Source organism: Homalodisca vitripennis, chromosome 1, assembly GCF_021130785.1.
Source record: "Homalodisca vitripennis isolate AUS2020 chromosome 1, UT_GWSS_2.1, whole genome shotgun sequence".
NCBI classification, from domain to species: domain Eukaryota; kingdom Metazoa; phylum Arthropoda; class Insecta; order Hemiptera; family Cicadellidae; genus Homalodisca; species Homalodisca vitripennis.
Window position 1 is genome coordinate 93,634,407 of NC_060207.1, and position 20,089 is coordinate 93,654,495.

At 32.1% G+C, this 20,089-nt stretch overlaps 1 protein-coding gene across 1 annotated transcript; it reads right to left on the reverse strand.

Annotated features, from left to right (window-relative positions):
- Positions 1-1,017: 1,017 nt before the first annotated feature.
- Positions 1,018-19,526, reverse strand: LOC124366746 (elongation of very long chain fatty acids protein AAEL008004-like). Its single transcript, XM_046823351.1, has 8 exons — positions 19,399-19,526; positions 9,305-9,372; positions 8,000-8,190; positions 5,961-6,047; positions 5,459-5,515; positions 3,469-3,574; positions 1,946-2,082; positions 1,018-1,292 (listed from the first exon to the last, which is right to left on the reverse strand). The coding sequence occupies exons 2-8, from the start codon at positions 9,366-9,368 to the stop codon at positions 1,092-1,094; spliced, it is 843 nt and encodes a 280-aa protein (XP_046679307.1). The 5' UTR covers positions 9,369-9,372; positions 19,399-19,526; the 3' UTR covers positions 1,018-1,091.
- Positions 19,527-20,089: the final 563 nt, after the last annotated feature.

The following is a 20,089-nucleotide window of genomic DNA, read 5'->3' on the forward strand; positions in this document are numbered from 1 at the left end:
AGGAACTGGAGTTACACTTATTCACATTGAATCAACCATTCCCGCCACAGCTACGTTATGTGAATAAACAAACATTTTATGTTGAAACTTTTGGTAGACAGTTTGGTCAAAATAACTAATAACATTAGGAGAATAATAACGTCTTAAACAAACCCTTTAAAGACCTCGGAAATAATCTGTCTACATCCTTACACGAATAGGTCGGAACTTGACTAAGATCAGGGTAAAAGCGAAATACTAAATATTGGTCAAAACCAAATACCAACGCGTAGATTGAAGAAGGTATTTTATAGGGTTTATATTACAAAAAAGGATTTATATTTTTTTTAATATAGTTAAACGAAAAACATATCTGAATGTGAGCACATGTTTGCAAGTAGTATATTATCCAATCTGTTTCTTATTCGTAAAAGGAAAAAAAATACATTACTAAACTGTTGATTTTATAAATATTATGAAAAAGTGGTTTGTTATATGACGTTGAGAATAAAATTTTCTGATAATATACAGGCATTTAAACGAAGAATTTGAGAGCAGCAAGAAATGCCCTTCTGTCTTGAGAACAATTGGAGCTTATCCTTTCATTAGAATAGCCTACTGTTGTTGGTAGTTGAAGAGATTGATTTTCTACATAAGAGATGTGTAATTAAACGAAATATCAGAATTAAGTTAGTTCAATAACATAAAATACATTTGGTTATTCCAGTATTAAATAGTTTTAGTTTAAACATTTTATACGAGTAATTTCTAAACTGAAACTTTATAATTTTCTCTATAATTATTCATATTCTGGAATATATTCTATTATTATTTATAAACATTTTGTTTTAGTAACTTGCGATGATACTGTGCACTTAATTGGTAACAGCCAAACAGTTTTATTTCAATTTACTTCACACATCTTTTGTTGGCAACAGAGAAACACAAATTAACATGGACACATTTACAAGTGATCATATAGAATTATAACAATTACAGCAGTGTCATACGGTAGAAGAGGATATTAAGTACACCAAGTTAAAAAGAAAATTAAATATTTATTTACAATATATAAAAAAAACTTAGTCTAGGTGGCTGCTTCACTTGTATTCTCAGGTGCTCTTGTGTTTCTGGTGGAGAAGATCTCGCTCCACGATCCTCTTGCTGTTAAAGTAGGCTTTGCGGTAGAAGTCGCTGAAGAGGTAGAGGAAGATGAAGCAGTTGAGGGTCATGTATACTGTCAGCGCCTTGGGCAACTTGCAGTCGTAAGCGAGTAGAGTTAACAGGTACACAATGAATATGATGAATTGGCCCTGTAAAATCAGTATTGCTCTTTCAGTTCAATTTAAAAACTCTGAACAAAATGGAAGCAAACAGGGAAAAGGAAGGAGCTTAACTGATACAGCTTAACTGAAATTTTTAATTGATAACACATTGATTATTTAACTATTAGTCATTGATTAAGTGATGTTTGGTAGTGTATTGATTTGAACCCAATCAACGTAAACAAATATGTTGGGAAATCCAAAAAGGTTGGTTCTGTGTAACTTAAATGCAATATTGATACATACTCGTATACTCGTCGTACAAGAGAAACAATTGGATGTGGTTTTCTCGGAATGCGGATTAACCATTAGTTAGGTCTCAATTTCTAGAAAGTTTATGGGTAAGATGGCTATGACTCTCCTAGAGGGCACAAGATTTGTCAAGAAGTATAAAAACCTTTGGATTGCCAGAGCTTTAGGATATGCATGGATTAAAAATAGTTACACAGCCTGCACATCATTTTGGCATAGGCAGAACTGAAAATGACTAGTTTTGTAAGTAAACATTATATTTCCATTGAAATTTCCTACTTTATTTCTATTCCATCTTTTCTCCTGTTTTTTTTTTTTTATTTTTTATTTCCATTTATATCGAAGAAATGTCTAGACAAAATCTACAATCGAATTATCAAATTACTAACCAGTTGAAGTTTCGTGATGTACTTCTTCCACCAGAGATACTTCTGCACAGAAGGGCCCAGAGATGCCAGCAGATAATATCCATACATCACCACGTGAACGAAGGAGTTGAGGAATCCGATCAGGATACCTTGCTCTCCTGCGAACATAAATAAAATAATGATCTTCATCCTAAATGTACTTTTTTAGTAGGTACTAAAAATGTTCTTAATCTTGCATCAAAATTAAATTACCAATTAGTTTTAAAATATCCTAACTTTGCGGCTTGAGATATTTAATACATAAACATGGAATCTTACCATAAAACGGTGAATTCATAAATAGCTCGATTTAACCTGTGCCACAACTATACTAGAAAACATATAAATTGTTATGCGTTTCTGATGAGTATCGCCTAACCGTAGAAATGCTAAACTGTCTTCGTTTGGTCAATAATATTGGTAGGATAGTTGGTAATTCCAGTTATAATTTTCTCTCAGCAGCGTGTTTTTATAATTAATTATTGTAACTAATGAGAGTAAAAGTGTTATGCCCAATAATTATTCGTACCCTTGACCAAACGGCCTTGGATTTGGATCCAAAGTTGTAGGAATGTTCACAACTCCTCGAGGTAAAAGAGCGTCTCTCTCTATTAATAGGAGTTATATTCTAAAAAAATAATATAGTTATTTTAAGATCACGACTACCCTTTAGCTAAGGATTATGATTGAATGCTTCAATTAACGTCCAAGGACTTTTTCTGAAACATAAACAACAGATAACGTGTTTATCGCCATTGTGGTTAAACCTTTTTGTGGGAATACCAATAGCATTTAAGAACGGGTTTCAGTGGTTTAAAAGTGATTGCATCTAACCTGAAAACACTTTTAAAGTGCAGATAGATACAACATTCTATCACTTACAATCTAAGTGGCAGATGCCGTCAAAATAGCAGCGTGGTTGTTCTAATGTAGTGTACATAGCTACTCTGTTTTAAATAAAGTACTAGAGAATTATTTTTTTATATCGCTGCATTCAGGTAAAACTCATTAGGTAAAACAAATTTTTCAAAAACTTCACTCATAATGTTTTAGAAAATGCAGAACAATTACATAAAAATATTATTTTCAAGAACTAAATTATAAAGACAGTAAGTTTTGTAAAAGAAGTTTTATATGGCTATTTCATATGCATGTACGGTATACCAATATCTTTAAAAATACACATTTGTTATGATACTGAGAAAAGACCATGTTACGAAACAACGTAACTTTATTACTATCAATGTTTTACGTATTAATACATAGATACGTATATTAATAAAACAATACACACCGCAGAAGCATAAGAAATTACTAAATATTTAAATACAGTTTTTTAAATCCCTTAATTAATATCTTCCTAAGTTGAACTATTAAATGGGCCACAATAATGTAATTTTGCTATGAAACAAAAGATGAGCCATTTTTCTAGAAATAATTACCCTATCACATTTGCTTACATTTACATTATAACGAAAATAACAACATTATTTTTAAAATATTACCTTTGACGTATTTGAGGTAGGCCCATGTGGATACGGCAAGGTTGCTGTGGTGGTAAACGTGTAGAAAAGTCACCTGTGACTGTTTCTTGCGGAGAACGAAGAAAATCTGCAACATAGCTACGGTTAACTCACATGCAAATTGTATTTCTTTTTCTTAGATATAGATACTACGGTTGTTGTATAGTAAACTAAAGGAAGCACTAGTTACATACCTCTTATTAAATAGTTTATAACTTTATACAATCAATTTCATTTATATTATAATTAAACAATATATTTATTATATTTTTGTCTCTTACAATTCTTGGTACTGAGATAGTGTCAGCGTGATTATCAACAGTAGATCAGCTACTAATATGTTTAAAATATGTGTGTTGTGTTACATTATTTCTGTCAGCTCATTAAAATCACCTTAACTGTACAGGAATTATTGGACATTTCAATAATAATACTGAATAAAACTGAACAACTGGTGCAAAGTTTTCAAAACCACAACCATAAAATTAAACACATTTTCTCGAATCATTATAACACTGATTAATTTTAAATTGACCCCACGTAAGGTAGTATCTGGACTGAAAGAAATCAGTTTCGGTGAGTTAGTAAGGGTACCAAATCGCGAGAGTGCGTGACGATCAAATCTTTCATAGGATTTTAACAAATACCCATTCTGTTTTTGTTTTTTGTTTAACTATATAACACTGTGAGTTGTTACGGACGTATAAACTAAATTGAATTTGACCAGTTAGAACTCGCCTATGAACTTATCTCCCTTAATCTATACTCATGTTGCAGACATAAATAAATTCAACCAAACTACATCCCATAATATCTCATGTGTTGTCAAATTGCATGTGCTATAAAGACTCTTACAAATTCAAATTCCAATTATTTAGCCACTAAAAATCTTCATGAAGATCTTGAAGTCTGCCATTTCCTCTAAAAACAATAGCAGATGTTGATATTCATTCATATTTTGTCTACCACTCGACATTATCTTTCTAATCAGTACTGATATTTTCAATATTTGGACTAATCAATCATTGCGGCTGTCAATTAGTTAGTCACAATGTATTCTACGAAAACCTCCTTCAGTGTAATTATTTCCAAAGTAGGACGTCTATTTAGATGTTAATGCAACTACAGTACGTGCACCTTTCATGAGAGGCATCTGACGATTACTTGAGAGTAGTAATTGTGATACAGCAATCCTTAGCAAGACGCCAGCCTGTCTTATGCCATCATGTAGAGGCAAGACCTAAAGTGGTTCTTTCAAAACTACAGATTCAAAATGTTTCCCCTGAGTCTGTTTTTAATATTTTACTTTCATGCTGATTTTGTTTTAATACAATTTTTAATCGAGTTTGATGGAGATATTGTTTCTACCTATAACAGCCTAGTTATGTCATCGCTTATGGCTCTGTCTGCAGAATACATGTAACAGCAAGTTGCTACATTCCCAAACAGTGCATACCCCAACATCAAAGTTAGATTGCACGTAGTATCCTCTTGTCGCGCATCGGGTCTGGCGCTCTAACCCAAACAGTCTATGTATAACTCTAACACTAGTGACCCGGACCAAATTATGAAACTATACTAAACATTACGATATTCTACAAGTAAATAGAGGGTTCAACCTCCACAACTTTCACTTCACGCGTTTCGTAGTTTCAACACTATTGTTACCCGCTATAAATTCGACCTGTATGGTGCAATCAGGTGAACCTTCTACTTTTGTACCTTGACTTTTCTGTGCTCCCGTCTCAAAATCCTCTACTGATATCGCACACTAGTATAATAGGACTGTACGATAAACCGAACTGTGTAATAGACATTGAAGATAATTCCAACAATATTATTGTGATACAAATTCAAACTCAATAAATTTCCTCCATCATAAAACCCTCAACTAAATTAATTATACCACCCTATTAACAATAATTCCATATATATTCATCTTTTGATTATTGTTATTTTTTGTATGGCTTACCGTGTCTAACAGTTCAATAATCTTCGACATGAAGTAGAACCACGCCGCTTCTCGGAGCTGAAAAATATTTTGATATCAATGTAAATTATGCGTAACAATATGAATGGTTTAATGTTGTTTTATAAACTATGAAACTAGGTACACGGCGCGGCGTTGCTTTGTAACAACTTACTAGCTTTATTTGATAGTGTGTGTTATTATAGATGAATAATAATAATATAATAGAATAATAATAGAATAAGAATAATAATAGATGAATAATTAAAAACGTACATTTAAATTATTGCAATAATTATGTTGAATTAATTGTTAACAGGTAATTTATTTACAACATTTACACTCAGATATCGTTTATGTTCAGAATGTCATGTTATTCTATTCATTTTTCTGAATTATTAATTTTTCACGACTAAGGAAATGTAGTATTTCATTATACTTTGCATTTGTACGACTGTAAATCATACTATGTAGTATATTCGACATAAACAGTTATATCACTCACAGGATCTTGCACAGGGTTGAGTGTGTCTGGCAGAGGTTGGCACCCGTGGTTTATCAAGTAGTCTATGGCTTTGTCCGTTTTGAACAGCTGGAACATAACAAACAGCGCTCATAAGAGAAGACAAGTAAACTACGAGCAAGTAGGCGAACTTTCACGATCCCTTGTAGTAACATTCAATCACGAAATTGTAATTTTAATTTTATTATTCTTTATTAAAATTCCATGAAAGATAAATTGTGGACTTATAGATAATATTTTATTGCTTACTTGCAATGTTTGCAATTTTAAATCGCAATTCGTAATTCTAAACAGTATGGTCCCGAAATCATAAGATTGCAAAATTAAGATAGGTTTGATGTTATAGCAGGGATCGGCGACAATTATTTATAACCATGTCATTCCCTCGACTATCATAGAATGAAAGAAATATTTTATTGAAAGTTTATCACGTATATTAGTATGAATCCAGAATTCACAACTCAATCAGATTATGAACCATGCTGTTCAAATAAGTTATCAAATAACTTTATTCATTGTTCAGATGAACCTGTATATCTTTGAGGTTTGTTCTAGAATTGCGCCTATAATATTTATACCGCCAAGACAAACAGGAAGAATGTATTGCACACCAAGTGATGAGATTGGAAAGGGCGATGGCTCACCCTTGTTGTTGCACCTTCCATCACCTACTTTCCCACAAATGGATCACTCTTTCATTGATAGTTTTTGATTTCACTTTCGAGGAACGATGCAAGGAAGGTAAAAGTGGGCCTTCGGCGTAAGCTAGGAATAGCTGCTGGTACTCTCCTAGCCACGCCACAACCCACTCATGACAAACCCACAACAACTCGTCTCGTCGGGTTCGGTTATTTCCCAACATTTTTCAGAAGCTGATAGACGAAAATAATTAAAAAAATTAAAACACCTGAAAAATTGAAATAAAGGTCAAGCACTAATTCAAGTTGTATTTCCCACACAGATGAAATCTTTCGGACTATAGACTGTGGAGTTATAAACTTCATTTCTAAATATATACAGGGTTTAAGTCCTGATGCGCCTCAATATATTCCAAACGGATTGAGATATTGATGTACAATCTTCACCATACTTATTAAACAACGTTTTTTGGTCTTTTTCATGAATAATAATATTTCCCCCTCTTTTTTAAAGGGGGGTGGAGGGGGACACTTTAAATTTTCAAATTGCAACACCTATCTTGTGACGTGTCATTTCAAACGTAAATTCATAAGTAACATATTGACGTAAACAAAACATCTCAACGACGATCCTAGTATAAGTTATGGATAAACAACCCCTTACATCTAAGGGTGTAAATTAAATCCCGATACGCCTGGTTATATTCCAAACGGATTGAGATAATAATGTACAACATTCACCATACTTACTGTATTACATTACTATTTTCAATACTTTGGAGGGTAAAAAAAACAACTGAATCTAGCAAAATAAACGCATACAATGATTGATGTGGCAGGAATAGTGTCGTTAAATTTTAAATATTCACATATTCTGATCTCGAATGGTATTACAGAGTTTAATATTTAATAGATATAAATACACCATTACTTCACAATATGATTATCACTTTACGTCACGCTTGTTTTTGTATCTTTCAATCACTTAGATAGAATGAGAACGTATGTGACATTTATCGAAAACATGACATTAATTTGAAAACCTCTTTGGGATATGTACATATAAAAAGTTATTTACAAATTTCTTTCCAAAATTAGTCCTTAGTGGAGGAGGAGGATGAAAAGCCAAATTGAGATAAATTTACAAGAATTATATTTTTCCATATAATTTGATTTTAGTGTACCAAAACTAAACCCTTCGCTTTTTGTAGATCCTTTTTGTCTAACTATTGAATAGCTAATTATTCACTACAAATGGCGTAATGAATTCTCTTATGTTGTTTACTGTACCAAAAATAACTTCCTGCTCTCTGAGTCTACACTGGATGACTAATGCCCTGTAACACAGAATGAGTGAATGACTAAGTAACACTGTGAACTTACCCTGTAGCACATCCATGAGCTAAAGGCGACCTGGTAGAAGTTGTAGAGGATCATGACGTACTTGAGGTCGAAGGCAGGTTTTCTCTCCATGAGCCGAGGTCCCAGTTTGAGGACGAAGTAGAGGTAGAAGCCGACAATGGAGAGCACAGGCCAGGGACTACCCATAAGAGGCCAGGAGTCCACGATTGGGTCTGTGGCGTAATTTTAAACGATTACAATTGATGCAAATAAGCAAAAGAACATATTGTTTAATATAAGGTGTTGATTTGTTTGATTTGATACAAAGTGCTTCTAGTGTCAATACCTTGGACTCGACATCGGTTAAAATGTTACATCACCGAATGGGTATCAATACTTAATATCTAATTGCGTTTTCTCAAAATGTCAAATTTACCAGTGAACAGTAGAAATTAAATGAATATTTTACTTCACTAAAATATATTAATCTCAATTTGGATTTAACTTTGTTTTTTATTTAGTATTAATTAGTTTTACAATTAAAACACCAGCGGATATACAATGTTAAACGAAGCCATACAGATAATACATATTAAAACACTTTCCTAATTGTTATGTTCCAAACCAATTTGTGATATCTGGTTAATTTCTATGATTGTATTTAAGTCTCATAAGAACAAGTGTGGCTCTAAATGTGTAACTAAAGAAATATATTTTACTAATTATATGCGCATATTAATTACCCAAGGTTTGATTCGTACTGTTGGAGTTTGCTGTGCACTTTTTTCTTTTACGACTGTATTTAACAAATGTACAAATTTCCCCCTTGCTTTCACACAAAGAGAGTTCTACATCCTTAAAAATAGGCGGGTAAGAAACAAATACAAGAAACAAACCAGCACGTCCATATACCCGGAATGAATTCTTTGTTTAGAATTTGTTTTTAACGATATTACATCCAACTTTGTTTCAAGATTTATTGCCATTTAGTTTCTTGTGCAGACATATTGTGACCTGAATACTTTAGTTTAGGTCATAATAATTGGTATAGTTTATTGAGAACATGTCTTGTAGAGTGTAAGCATAGAGTTTACACATACAATGTTTGTTGTGACACCTGCACAGGAGTATTATAATACTTTGGCATGCCTTTTTTTATTTTAATATAAATTGTAGTGATGCGTTAGGTAAGTTATCCTAGTTAGGAAGATATTAGATTGAACACGTAGTATTACTGTTTTTATTTATTACTTAACAACGGAAAATATCTGATAAATCCTGTTATCTTAACTCCCACATGATTATCGTGAGATATATAACTAAATCTTACACTATTTTAAAACTTACCTTCAATAGTCTCATTTAAAATCTGGTGGTAGTTGTTCTTGACCAGATGTAACAGTCCCGTCATCTTCCTGCAACACCCGTAACAACAACTGGGTTATACGAGTTATTTGGTTTGAAACATGGTTTGAAGTAAACTATTGATCAAACCCCATATAAGTTATATGGAACACTGAATCCAATAAAAAATTATGTTTTAAAATTATATAGAATGTGTAACAGTTTAAAATTTATTGTTTCGACCATAATTCACAATGTTATTGAATTTCCAATCAAGTAAGATGAGTATTATCCCATTTGTAATTTTATAAGAAGTGAAGAAACATACCATACAAAATTGTTTTTTTAATGAATATATTTTTAAATACTCTACACTTGTATACGTTCTTAAGAGTAATAAACAAAATGTTTATTACTCATTTAAAACCAGGGAAGGTTTCAAACACACCAAACCATTCCTAAATTTGGAATTTTTTAGATATAATTCACATATACCATTGCCTAACCTTAGAATACATTTGCAATGTGAAGTTTTCTTCAATTTGCTTTTTACAAAAGCGGAGTTCTACTTAAAGGAAACTCAAGTAAGACTGAGAGTAAGTCAAGAGACTTTAACGCATGGATATGATGAATATCCGTGTACACCCACGTTAGAGAAACACTACTCCAAACTTGCAGTAATGTTTAAGTTCTTAAATTTCAGAGAAACTGATACAATTAAAGATCAAAAATTTCTTATTTTAAACGTGAAAATAATTTTTTATAATATAGAAATATTTCCTACATAAAATAAAAATTGGTATAATCCAAATGAAAATGTTATTCATAAAATAATATTTAATTATAATATTATAATATTCCCACATGAACACATACATAGGGGAATTTGCAAATTAAAAAGATATCAATATTTATAACATGATGTTTTGAATAAGTCAAACATATATTACGCATATTTTAAATTTAATATGAATAGTTAAGGAGTTTGAGGAAATGTAACGTAAGTGTTAATAAAATTTGTTTTTAATTTTAAAAGGTATAGTAAGATTGGTAAAATATTGTCATCTATAATATGAGATTTGGATAATCAAATAATTACACCTATTTTAAGTTTTTGACAGTTACGTAGTTTCATTGTTCATTTTATGAAATTTCGTGTAGTTGTAGTTTAAAAATGTAGTATTCTTGAAAAATGTTTTTTTTCCACACAACTGCTACTAATTTGAATAAATTTGAATAATAAAGAATATTGCAGAGGTAAAAGACTACTTTCTACTTTCTTGTTCTTCTCGCAAAACTCGAAATGCTGCAAAGCATAAACATTATTTTTGGGTTTAAGTTTATGAAAATTACACGTTATTAAAGTAAAAAATCCATTGTATCCAATATTTCCGTTTGTCTTGTGTTTTAAAATTATTTTAAAATGCTAAACAGGATGATACAGGTAAGAATGATACACCTTTGCTTTAAACAAGAATAACTTAGAATAAGTCTTGGAATTATGATTGGAATTCGTAAAAGCATTTCAAATTCAAGAGGTGAAGATGCAGAAATGTGCCTGATAAACAGTATGGAACAGGAAGATAGCATTCGCGCTGGCCAAACAATGATATGTGCATTATTCAAGATCATAGCAAATATGTGATCAGCGTTGAAATTCTTCAGCGTCTTTCTGTAAGTTTGGAATTTGTGATTCTATTTTGAATTGCTGATCATTATTAATTGTATTGAGATATTATTCTAACTGTACATTGTACCTACTTAAAATCCCGTATCCACAGCAATATTGATCCGTAGATCTTACCAATTTTCGTAACTGATTAAATGTAACAATACATAACAAAGACCTTACAAAGGCCTCACCCAAGAAGCTCTCTGGAACTTCCTGAGAATCAAGGGAAATGGAGGGAATATTTGTCAAAATTTTCTTTCCAGATTTAATGTTTATGTGTTATTCCACAAACTCAGTAATAATCCTCCTTTTTTAGTTCTATTGCAGTATTTGATCTTCTTTTGTTTTGTATGAATATGATGATATATGTTGATGTGTAAGTCAACGAAAGGAAACATAAAAATATTATAATGTTTGCAAGAGTTCCTCTTAGCATACAAGAAACGACGTTTTTAGTACGGCTATAAAGTGACAAAATCACGCTTTGTAATTTTTGTTAACAATTTTTATACCCTAAATCATAAATGTTTTACTGTCTACTTATCGATTAAATATGTCAGATTTAATGGCGATAGCCGAAATTGCGAATAGCCTATATTTTGATTTAATAGGGTATTTTATGTTAATAGTACGTAAAAGTTTATATTGTTTAGTTAAAATGCCTTGAATAACGTTACCAGAATGAATCAAATGACATCAATTTCGAATCGAACAATCTAAAGTGCAGGAGTCCTCTCGCCAACATGTCAGACAAGGAACAAGTAAAATTATCATAGAATATTTTCAGGAAGTAATGTCTAAGCAGACTGAAAAACAAACCAGTTTTTTGCAAATTTGTTACATTGTAAGGTATGTGTTACTGGGATGTGTTTCGATCACAAACAGCAAGCGGTTATGAACAAACGTTGATAAGTTTCACCTATTTGAATTCCACCCTAAACAAAATCCTTATTTGATCACTGCCCTTCGCTCTTCTTTAGCATATTTTAACTCCCGTTAATTGTGTTAGGGCAGGATCCTGTGATATGTGACACTGTTAGAGCCTATCATTAAATGAAATAAGAATTCTTTCCACAAGGAATGTTTGTCAAGAACTTCTCGTTTTTTGTCCTCCTCCGTAGAGTAATGGTGATAGTCTCGGCTCTCTAACCGAAAGAGCACGGGTTCAAATCCCGGGGAGGTCCAATCATGTACTTATAAATAAAAACCAGTGCACTTCTAAGCCGGCATAGCTAAGACGCTGAGGCTTAAATGAGATTTAAAAAATTTTTAATAAAAAAAATAATAAAAACTTCTCGTTTGAAATGGATGTAAAATCTAAATAATAAATAAAACCTAAGCCCAATCATAAAGCCATTATTTGAATCCTCTTGCTTAGGATTATAAATGACTGTAGACACCTATTGACTGAAATAAGAGTACAACAATATAGAATTCTTTTGGCTAGTGTTATAAATAAAATTGAAATATTCTCTTGTTTTAGATTTTGAGTATAAGTGTAGGATATCATTGGTCGTGATTATAACTGTAGGATCTATACAATTATAACTGTAAAAACCTAATTGTACAACTGTACGATCTGTAGGATCCTCTTAATTGGGGGATTGAGTTAATTGTAGGAAACTGTAGGAATTTTATTTGGTTGGTAATGATCAAGGGCCTGTTAAAAATTATATTTGCTAAAAGACAACTTAACTAACTTAACTTTGGTAGATCTTAACTAGAATCTATATTAAACCTCATTGTCTATTTACACTCACGCCTTATTCGTTTACCTGAAAATATCTTCTTGTCTGAAGTTTAGCTAGAAAAGCTTTATAATTGAATGTCCCCTTATAACGTTACGTAAATGCCCGAGATCATACATCCTTCCAACCCTTTAAATTACTTAAGATGGGGATGGAAAACAACTGAATAGCCACAAGATTGCCCAAATTGGTTTGTTATTGGAAATTTGTAGAATGTCTTCCTTATCAGTTGTCCAATTCTAATAGTTAAATCATCTGACACATCTAACGGTATCGACTACTGACAGGGGCAGACAACGATAATATTGTGAACTTAATGTTTGCCGTCACTGAAACAAACAAACAGACCAAAACTTATCAGGATGGCAAAACACAGGAGTGTTAGTTTTACATTTCTACAAACACCGTAGTGACGTAGATAGAACATGTTGTTTAGGGGAGTCCGGGGAAAGTGATTTTAAAAAGAATTTGTTGCCAATTATTGAAGTTTTTAGTCCAGTAATTCATAATGATTTATAAAAGAATTTTAAACCTTATCAGTAATTTTTCACACATTGATCGTACTTATTACCTGCAAATCTGATGCAAATTATTAATAATAAAGATAGTAAGTTTTTATTGTTGTCTGAATAAACACAAAAATTATGAACCCTCGGTATTGAAAGATGTTTTTTGCCCAACCAAATAGGCCTACATAAAGCCAAACATAACAATAGTTTCTTCATATGTAGAAATTTAAATTTGTATCTACCCTGTATACGTAAAAGCATAATACCACTGACTGGTTCATTACGAAATCTCCAAATCTTTAACGGATTTACCTGGAGCTTTGTACACATATTCGTCCTACTCTTAGGCGCTCGTTGAGAAATGAAGATGAAAATTTTGTAGTTTAATCTCGGAAATCTGTGAAAATCACGATATTATAATGAGAACTTTTAACACACTCAGAATTTTCAGAACATTAAAATTACCATTTGGGTCCCACATGAGGTCTACAGACATGCTCAAGACGAGACTTTGTATGTTTTATAACCAATCGTGGAAAGTCATGAACCCTTGGACTCACGTATCATCTCATAAATATTGGGTGCTGAGGTTTGAAAAATGAAGAGTAGGTAGTTTAACTTTTGGCAATACTTCCTCACTAAGAAACTATATAAATTTCGCAAATTGACTGACGTAATTCACTGATGACGCAAATTTGTGAAAACTCGTGATACTGTTAACAATTGTAAGTTCAACAAGTGTCAAAATTTCAATTCAATTCTTCATTTATGTTCATAACGATTCTTTGTCATAATCAATGACGAGAACTCAAAAACCAAACCGCTATACTCATTCATTACATAACAAAATCTCCACAACTTTAGGGAACTGAAGCTAAAAAATACAAACGTATTTTGAAACGAATTAAGACTTACGTAACTATAAATAAATAATGTTTACAATTTTCCGATAAGATTTGAGTAATAAGGGAAAGACCCGGTAAATTTGTAGTAATAGTATATTTGTTAGCATTTTGATTAATTTTAAAATACTGAAAAATAAGATTATGATAAGATAATGAACTCGTACCATTTCACTCAAAGATTTCCACGCCATTAGGGAAATTCCGCGTTACTTTACGCAAGTGCTGAGAAATGAATCAGATCTTAAATAGCCAGAAGGAATTTCCTAAATAAGGAAAGACAGGTAGAATGTCAGAATAACAATTAGCGACATCCGCCACTGCAGTTGTAATTAAATTTTAGTTGTTACCCGCGGCTAAGATCGCATTATCGAGGCGCGTGTTGTTGACAACTTCAAACGAGACCAATCGCCTTGCTAATGAGGACATAGTGACAAAGGTATTCGGTCAATATCACACCTGTTTGTCGCGCACATTTTGCGATTATGTCACTAGCTAAAGAGAAATTTTGAAGCCAACATGCATGTTCGCATGTTCCTTCCAAATGTCATATTGTAACTTCCCTTGGCGACGCCCAAGAATCAATTTATTCCTGTTAAAAGAGAATTCCACGAACTCTTTAGCTTGAATGGATATTCTATTATAAATAGAGCCTCACTAACGTAAACGTATTTTGAAGTATGGTATTAATAAGAAAAACGTAAAACATATCTGGTATTTATGTCGTTTTGAAGTTTTAGCTATTATTTTGAAAACTATCATAGATCTACAGTATTAATTATATAATATGTATCAGCGACTAATGGTTTTATTTATAGGATGAGTTATGAAAACGTATACAGTTCAACTTCAAGTTGTTAGCGTGTAGTCATGTAGTGCGGAGTACGGAGTGCCCAAGCCGGGATTCGGACAGGTGTTCCTGGAATGGTAAACTGTAATAGTAACCTCGTAGTAACCGGGAACATCGGAATCATACAGCAGCAAATGTAATGGGCACTGGATGATCACATTATTATCAAGGAACAATGCTTTACTTACACTTGTATTGGGTACCTTATTTTTTTACCAAACAAACATTTAGTTAAAATAGTTACATGTACGCATTTTTTATCCGTCAACTTGTTGCACATAATACACGTAAGATACTTCAGTATTTATATATTACGAGTATAAATAAAAACGAATCGTTCTAATGACTTACTAAGCATTAATCTCGATAAAGGCTAACCGATTCGGCTTCTGCTTTTAGTATTCGTTGAAGTCCGAGAAAAAATTGGAAGGAGATTCCGCAATATTTTTGAATTTTTTTACATAATCTAAATATTCATGAAACGTTTAATTTAATTTTCTTGACAGTAAACAATTGCTGAAACTTTCATCATTAAATGAGTTCGTGAAAGAGGCTAAAACTGCGCTTAAATTTAAAAAAAGTATAGGCTTACATCTTAATAAATAGTTCTTTGCACCAGAGACGAATTAAAACCATTTAATGCATTGGGAATACTATTTGAACACTAATTATAAAACCAAAAATGTGGCATCAAAAATTTAATTCACTCGAAATAGAAATGCTCTGGCAAGCACATACTCTGTTATTAATCAGTCAAACTTTCGTTAAACCTGTGATCTTCTTAACCGCGATAATTGGAATAATATGTACCTAATATACCTGCTTCCGTTTAAAATAATATCATAAATTTCAAAAATATTACATTATAAGTGATTTTCACTAAGAAGGCTACAGATTTCAATTTAGAAAATTTCCAGCCAGTAATGAATATAAAATTGTATTGTATTCACATATGTTTTTGACATTGCAAAAAACTGTTTCAATTTGCCCATGGTTTTCAACACTGCCCTGAAAGCTCAAGTCCTCCAAACAGAGAAATTACCTAAACATCGAAAAACTATGAACAGTGAGGTGTCACAACACCCGTGATGGTCATTGATAACACTTGTCACCACTCGTATGTATATTTAGAGCATGAACTAGTACATATAATCCAATCCCTGATCATCTAATTACTCGTCTTTATCAACATGGACTCTACAAAAGTGTTGCGCCTTTTGTCGCTTAGAACAAAGACTACATAACAAGTTAAGTTAAGATTTTACGAAACCAATCTTTTTATAAAGCCAAGCAATCCAACAAACAGCGTTATCACGACAATTGGTAACTGAGTGAAAAAGAGTAATATGATTTAATTATGATAGTATACTTAGATTGTTTATTACACATTTCTTTATTTTGGAATTTTCCCATGGGCATAATTGTTATCAATACAACCAATAGAAAATACGTTAGAACTGTATTTTTTCTCTTATTTAGAAATATAAATATTTATATTGTTAGTATTACTGTATACTAGCCGAAACCCTCGACTTTCCACGCAATTTCCAGCTGAACAACTGAGCACAAGCATATCCCTTTTACATGAAATAAAAAGTACTCCTGAGATAAATAACGATCATTGGAAAATATACCAATTTCAAAATCGATTTCATAATTTAATTTTATAAACTGTTTTGGGGCCTTGAAGTTCGAGACAGAGCCGCTGCGCATGTGTTAATAATATTAATAGGATTGTTGCACTGCCATCAAGTTCTGAGCTATATCTATGATTGCAAGTCTCTAGGTCTTGGCGAAGTTGATTAATATTAAGTACAAAATTTGCACTTAATAGATGGACAAGAAGGTAGTCCAACCATTTTTGAAAATCACTCGTATAACATGACTGAATTCATTGACATACTCCATTGGAAAGATTCCACTCTTCCGTATAAACTAGTAAGGAGTTCAAGGCTTCAAAATAGACGTCATCGGGACCCCTATGTAGGTGGTGTATTCTCCAAGTCTCTCTGAAATAAGCATCTTCGTAACTTTTCATTGTCAATGTCACTCTTCAAACTAATCATTATATCAGACGGACACACTGACTGATTCATTACGTCACATTACTGTTTAGTATATCCAACTTGTGACTCTAGTTGTATATCTATAGTGTATAATACAGTTAAAAATACAACAGGATTACAAATGTATAATTTTTACACCTAACGTTGCTGTGGTGGGAAGAGTTCAATGCTAATGTTTAGTTTAGCTCCACTCCAAATATCTGTCTGACAGTGTCTGATTTCAGACGCTGTGCGAAACGGAAGGTGAAATGGAGCTAAACTCAACATTTCGCACATCCTTTTTAAGTGATTTTTTTCTAAATGATGTACCTATCCTCTTTTAAACCTCGTTTTAACCCATCCTCAAGGTCCATTGCCCTGTGCGAGGATTTTGTAAAACAGAATTAGGGGATGAGTCAATACAGTACAAGGTCGATGTTAATGATAAGATGCACTACTGTCACAGACAGGATTTGAACTAGAGCTATTTCTGACTCGGATCCAAGGACTGGCGTTTTAGACCGCTCTGCCATCGAAATTCCCAAAATCCAATTTTTATGTTCACAACATAAATATGATGTTGACCCTCTTCTCTCGACGTCAAATCTTAAGACGTAAGGTTAAGTATGCAAGGATGAAAGTTTATAAGGCGTGACAAATTTTAATAGATACAATTTTATTTCATTTAAAGTAGGATATTAAGACTTTTTGTTTGTGGTGCTGCTGATTTGAGTGCAGTATGCGGTTATTTTATCGTGTCTTTGTAGTATACTTGTTTGATGACTATGGTGTTTAATTGTGTTTTTGCACGCTTAAACAAAAGTTTACTATTTGACACCTGAAGAAGAGGGCAGATGCAAGTTGTGAAAACGTCCTGTTCCGTAACTTAGTGGCAAGTGTCTGTAATCCTGTCACCCTGTAAAAAATATTCATTTACAAAAATAGAGAATATTTTTCATATGTACGGTATGTATTGAATAAGAAATTAGCGATGTATGGACTGTTAAAGTTGCAGCCCTTGTAAGAAGGGAAAGGTCTTTTCTTTATTTGAATTAGCGTATTATTACCTACCACTAATATATCAACGAAATATCGTTTGCTACTGTAGACCATGAACTAATTAAAATGAGTTCGCTTTCTTCTAGCAAAATATTATAGCCCAGCCAAAGTATTTAAGAAATTAAAGTTATTAGCAATGGAGTGATTTGACATTCTAATTATACAGATGAAAACGAAACTGCTGGTGTTCCACAAATATAGTGAAGCACGATAAACTATATATTTATACTTAGTGTATTCTTATAATGTAAGAATTTTCAAAGATGTTTGCCTCAATTTGAAAGAATTTTTTGACTTTACATTCAGTCTTTTTCTCAGTGACAAAGCAAGGAAACTATTTTGTTGAGTTCATCATTGAAAAATGGTCTGGTGGAATTAAAAATGCCCTAGCAAATAAAGTTATTTCTCGATATAAAATATGTAAAAAGATTCTAGAATTTGACTGAAAGATGTTTTGTAAAATTTGATAACTAATAACTTCTGGGATATTGAATTAAATACGACAGCCTTAAGTCCGAATAAGCAAAGAAGTCTATATTTAAAATTTGTTCTTACCGATTTACATGAGCAGTCTCTTTCCCAGTCTTCTTTTAAGATTATTACAAATACCATGTATTTAATTACTTTTAAACTTCTTGAATACGAATGTGTTCTTATTTTTCATACATATGAGTAAACAACAAAGTATTTGGAATTCCCGTACAAGAACATCCGGGTTATCAAAGCATTATCACCTCCCTCCCTATTGATGGGGGAGGGTAGACTACTCGTAATAAACATTGTTACTGCAGATTAGAACATTAAAAATACAAACAGAGTTTTCGATAAAAGATTGTAATGTAATAATTTTACTATTCCAACGTTAAATTTTAGCATTAACTGTAAGAAATTTTTATGCACGTAGTTTCCTTGTGTTAATTTTCTTTGGACTGCCTCACAAAACAGTGTTACAACTTATAATACCGCTACTAATTTAGAGATTACTTTAATTAAACTATTATATCTCTGTAACCATGTAATGATTTCAGTGGATATATTAATTTTATTTTATTTTATTGACATTTATCGACAAATATTTTTTTACAAATTACAGTAGTAGGTCTTTAAATTGTACTTATAATAAACATATAAATATGACTATTAAAACTTACAAAATATTAATAAAAAAATAATTTTTTATTGAATAGTGAAACTAACCTAAATATCAACTGGGATTGCTAAAAATATATTTTAAACATTATTGAATGTTACATTGGATGGACAAAAGGCATTCCAAATTTTTAGTTACATATTCAAAATGTTAAGGACTTACCCAGGATTACTGGTAGGGTGGTTGAATGCTAATGTTCAGGAGCGATGTGCGCGGTCCACCGTCAGGACCATGAATGAGACACAACAATACAAGTATGCCATGCGGTGAGGCTGGCGCGTTGAGTCTACCGTTACCTATACTCTCAGCTACCAAACTGTGTCAAACACCAGTTTCGTTTATCTACCATCGCAATGTTTATATTTTTAAATACTGCATTATTCTTACTTTAGTAAGACGTACTCACAGCAGTGTAGTAGTAAAACAAATTCAACATACCATAAAACTAGAATAAACAACTTCATTACATTTCTCCAACATTTTACGTTAATATTATATATTTATTAGATTTATATATATATATATATATATATATATATATATATATATATATGTATATAGAAATAAATAAATAAATATATATAAAGTCCTGCAAAAAGAGTCCTTAATTTAAAAATAAGTTGTCTATTTAATTAATAATTTAAACTGGTACGTACTCTTCTAAAGTACGTGTGTGTAAAGTACTTTAGAAAGTAAAGTGTGTATGTGTGTGTGTGTGTGTGTGTGTGTGTGTGTGTGTGTGTGTGTGTGTGTGTGTGTGTGTGTGTGTGTGTGTGTGTGTGTGTGTGTGTGTGTGTGTGTGTGTGTGTGTGTGTGTGTGTGTGTGTGTGTGTGTGTGTGTGTGTGTGTGTGT

Bases quoted from the DNA above. Each gene is read 5' to 3' on its own strand.
- LOC124366746 (XM_046823351.1), bottom strand. From the start codon at position 9,368: ATGACGGGACTGTTACATCTGGTCAAGAACAACTACCACCAGATTTTA. The intron at 3,575-5,458 runs GTAAGCCATACA...GCTATGTTGCAG, and splicing joins TTATTGAACTGTTAGACACG to ATTTTCTTCGTTCTCCGCAA. The intron at 2,083-3,468 runs GTAATATTTTAA...TTATGTTCGCAG, and splicing joins CTACCTCAAATACGTCAAAG to GAGAGCAAGGTATCCTGATC.